Genomic DNA, 3,244 nt, shown 5'->3' on the forward strand with positions numbered 1-3,244 from the left:
TCCTTCCTTCCTTCCTTCCTTCCTTCCTTCCTTCCTTCCTTCCTTCCCTGACATCATATTCTGCTTGCTGGATGTACAGTGTCATTGCCCAGATACAGTGGGAAGAACCTCAGGGTCAGAAAGGTTCTAACTCAAGCTCTGCCAATGATTAGCTGTGGGACTTGGGGTGTCATTCTCCCTGTCTGTACAATCTGTGTGGATGTGATAGGCTCCAGGGCGATCCCTTTAAGTCTGTGCTCCTTGTGGGACCCAGAACACCCAGGTATGGAAAGTTGGGTTTATCTTGACTTCAGGGGACAGAAGGTAAAGCACTCCTCCTCCTCCTTCTTGGCAGAGGGTGGTAGACTACAGGTGTGGAAAGGGGCATGCATTGTCAGACATGACAAATGTGTAGGTTTGTTTGGCTTAACAATACTTTATTACAAAAAAGAATGTGGGACAGATGGGTCATTTTTGAAATTGGCAACACTGTAAAAAAAAATCAATAAAACTTTGTAAAAAAAAAAAGAAGTGGGCATTGGGAAAGCTTAGACCTGCCTTTTCTGTCCACAGAGAGCTGGAATGTGGCCTCTAGAAGAAAGGGCCGCCTAAGACAGAGCTTCCTTGAAAACATTCCGAAACAGCCTTTCAGCTGTGAGCCATGACTCTAATAGGCAGAAATGGAAAGGTTGGTGTGGCCTGTTGGGAAGAGTAGAAAGTGGGGTGATATGTCCCCAGTCCTGCCTCCAGGTTAGGGGGTCCTACCCCGGCTGACTGATGGGACGGGTCTAGACCATTGTCTAATTATCCTCATTGACAAGGAGTAGATGGAGGCCTTTCATGGAGGCCTCCATTGGTGCCAGGTCCTGTGGACTGGGGGTTGGACTCGGTAACCTCTAAGGTCCCTGCCCGTGATCTCCTGTGATCCTCAATAGGAGAGCTCCATGGGGGTGACATGATGGAGGCTGAAAGGTCCCCTCACCCAGAACCCTCTCTCCTCTAGGAATGTCCTTTCATAAAAAATCCCCTCTTTGGTTAAGGTGTGGCCAGCTCTGGGATTGGCCCTTTTAAAACTCAAGTGAACAAAGGAGGGTCTTGGAAAGAACATATTGAGCTTTTAGCTGGTTCTCAATCTCTTCCCTTTATCTCTGAGAGTTTATTACTCCAGTGGCTAGGCGAGGGCTAGTCAGAGGTGGTAGCCCTAGCTGGACATAGTAGAGTTCTGTGTGACTGAAGGGTCCCATCTGCCAAGCACGGTAAGAAGTTTCCACGATTCTAGATTCAAGTGGCTAGACCAGAAAGGTGGGGCTGCTGTCTCCAGAAGGTTCAGATTAAACCTGCTGCTTTCTCCCAGAGGGCACGGGGCAAATGAGGTCAGCTGAGCCTTGCTGCTTCTCTAGAGGCCTGTGGAAGGGAAGGACCAGGGAGGGCAGACCAAAGCCAACCGTGGGGTTCTGGGGATGAGTGCTGTGAGGGGTGGCAGGGAGGCACCAGAAGGCCAGGACCGAGGGCTGCCTGAAGACATGCTTCTCAGCTTCACGGTGTGGTCAAGGGCTGGGCCCAGCTTGCAGTGGGGGAGAGCTTAGGTGAGACCTGAGGATAGCTTGAACCAGTCCTTTGAGGAGCCAGACACCAGTTGGATGAGACAAGAAGAGCCCAGGACGTCTCCTGGGTCTTCTGGAGAGCTGCCTTTCATCAGTCCCTGTGACAGTGGAATGTAAGCTCCCTGAAGGCAGGGACTGTGCCGGGTTTTGTCTCTGTACCCCCAGCTTGGAGCACAGTGCCTGGGCTTTCTTGGGGGCTGCATATGTGTTCTTCAAATGAATGGATAAATGAATGCAGATCCCAGAGCCTCTGGCCAGAGGGAAGTCCCAACCAGGGGAGGAGAGGATGGGTGCAAACACAGTGTGACGATGCTACCGGGGGCACAGAGCTGCACACAGAGGCCCAGGAATGGCTCTCCCCCCCAGCCTCTCAGGAGGTGGCCGAAGCCGGCTGCATCTCCATGGTGACCGTGTTAGGAGTGTCCCTGCTCTCCTTCAGTTCGGCTCCATCGCGGAGGGCCCTCTGGAAAACCACACGGAGCGGTTCCCAGAACCTCTGCTTCTTGTCCCTCCCCACCAGGAAGTAGATGAGAGGCTTGGCACTGCTATTCACGCAGATGAACACGTCTGTGACGTACTCAGGAAAGGGTGCCGGGATCTCGAAGACCCAGAAGAGGAACCAGTCGATGCTTAAGTAGATGGAAGACACCAGGAAGACGGACACGATGGCCAGGATGACGTTGTTGAGTTTGGACGACTGGTGCCGGCGGGGGGCCCTGCACTCCACCTTCACCAGGAGGACCAGGCAGGCCAGGACCATGACGGGGGCAAGGATGAGGAAGAGCAGGATGCCCAGGAAGATATCCATGTAGGTGCAGTCTCCCCGCGAGGGCCTGGGGCTGATGTACACACAGAAGTAGGTGTGGATGGTGGTGAGTAAGAAGGCCAGAGCCCAGAGCAGGGCACATGCCAGGGCAGACAGGTGCTTGGGCCTCCGGTAGCAGTACCAGGTGGGGAAAAGCACAGAGAGACAGCGCTCGGTGCTCACGGCCGGCAGAAGGCTCACGCTGGTGAGGAAGGCGGCCAGGCCCAGGATCCTGGACACGAAGCGGATGTAGGTGGGAAAGGTGCCAGGAAAGGCCCCAGCCTGAAGGACAGAGAGCACCGCCTTGCAGAAGAGGTAGCCAACGTCAGCCACAGCCAGGTGGAGGAAGTAAATGGAGAAGGGGTTCCTCTTAATGGAGAAGCCAAAAAACCAGAGGACGACTCCGTTCCCCACCAGCCCACAGAGGCAGATGAGCAGGAAGATGTAACTCATGATGACAGGCGGTGGGTGGGCCTCAATCTGCTGCATTGTCAGGAAACCTCTGCTGTAGAGTTCCGGGACTTCACTTGCCCCTGGGCACACCTGTGGGCAGGGACAGAGATGGGCATTACCCTATCTTGGTGACTGGCTTACCATCGCAGGTCCCTGCTGCACTGGGCACGTGGAGCTGTCTCCAGTTTGGGTAAACAAAGGCAAAGCCCTAAAGTGGGCAAAGAGCTCCCCAGGCCTATGAAATGGTGGTGGTGACGATGGCGACAGGCTGTGTGGACTTGGCCCCTTGGTTCAGAGTCATCAGGAACACATTGACCAGAGGAGCGGACACAGATGAGTTCAGACATGAAAGGACTTTCTCAGGTCCTGTGTTTATCCTTCCTGACCTGAGACTCTGAGGTCT

At 54.2% G+C, this 3,244-nt stretch overlaps 1 protein-coding gene across 1 annotated transcript; it reads right to left on the reverse strand.

Moving 5' to 3' along the window:
* Positions 1–395: 395 nt before the first annotated feature.
* On the reverse strand, positions 396–2,927 carry MRGPRF (MAS related GPR family member F). The gene has a single exon (XM_069107175.1). It carries the CDS (start codon positions 2,875–2,877, stop codon positions 1,954–1,956), a length of 924 nt encoding a protein of 307 aa, XP_068963276.1. The 5' UTR covers positions 2,878–2,927; the 3' UTR covers positions 396–1,953.
* Between the last annotated feature and the right edge of the window lie 317 nt (positions 2,928–3,244).

The sequence above is a fragment of the Petaurus breviceps genome, unplaced genomic scaffold (assembly GCF_028583685.1).
Source record: "Petaurus breviceps papuanus isolate PSGF00001 unplaced genomic scaffold, PetGlider_PUasm1.0 87823, whole genome shotgun sequence".
NCBI lineage: Eukaryota > Metazoa > Chordata > Mammalia > Diprotodontia > Petauridae > Petaurus > Petaurus breviceps.

Excerpts from the sequence above, each read along its gene's own strand:
- MRGPRF (XM_069107175.1), bottom strand. The coding sequence starts at position 2,877 with ATGCAGCAGATTGAGGCCCACCCACCGCCTGTCATCATGAGTTACATC.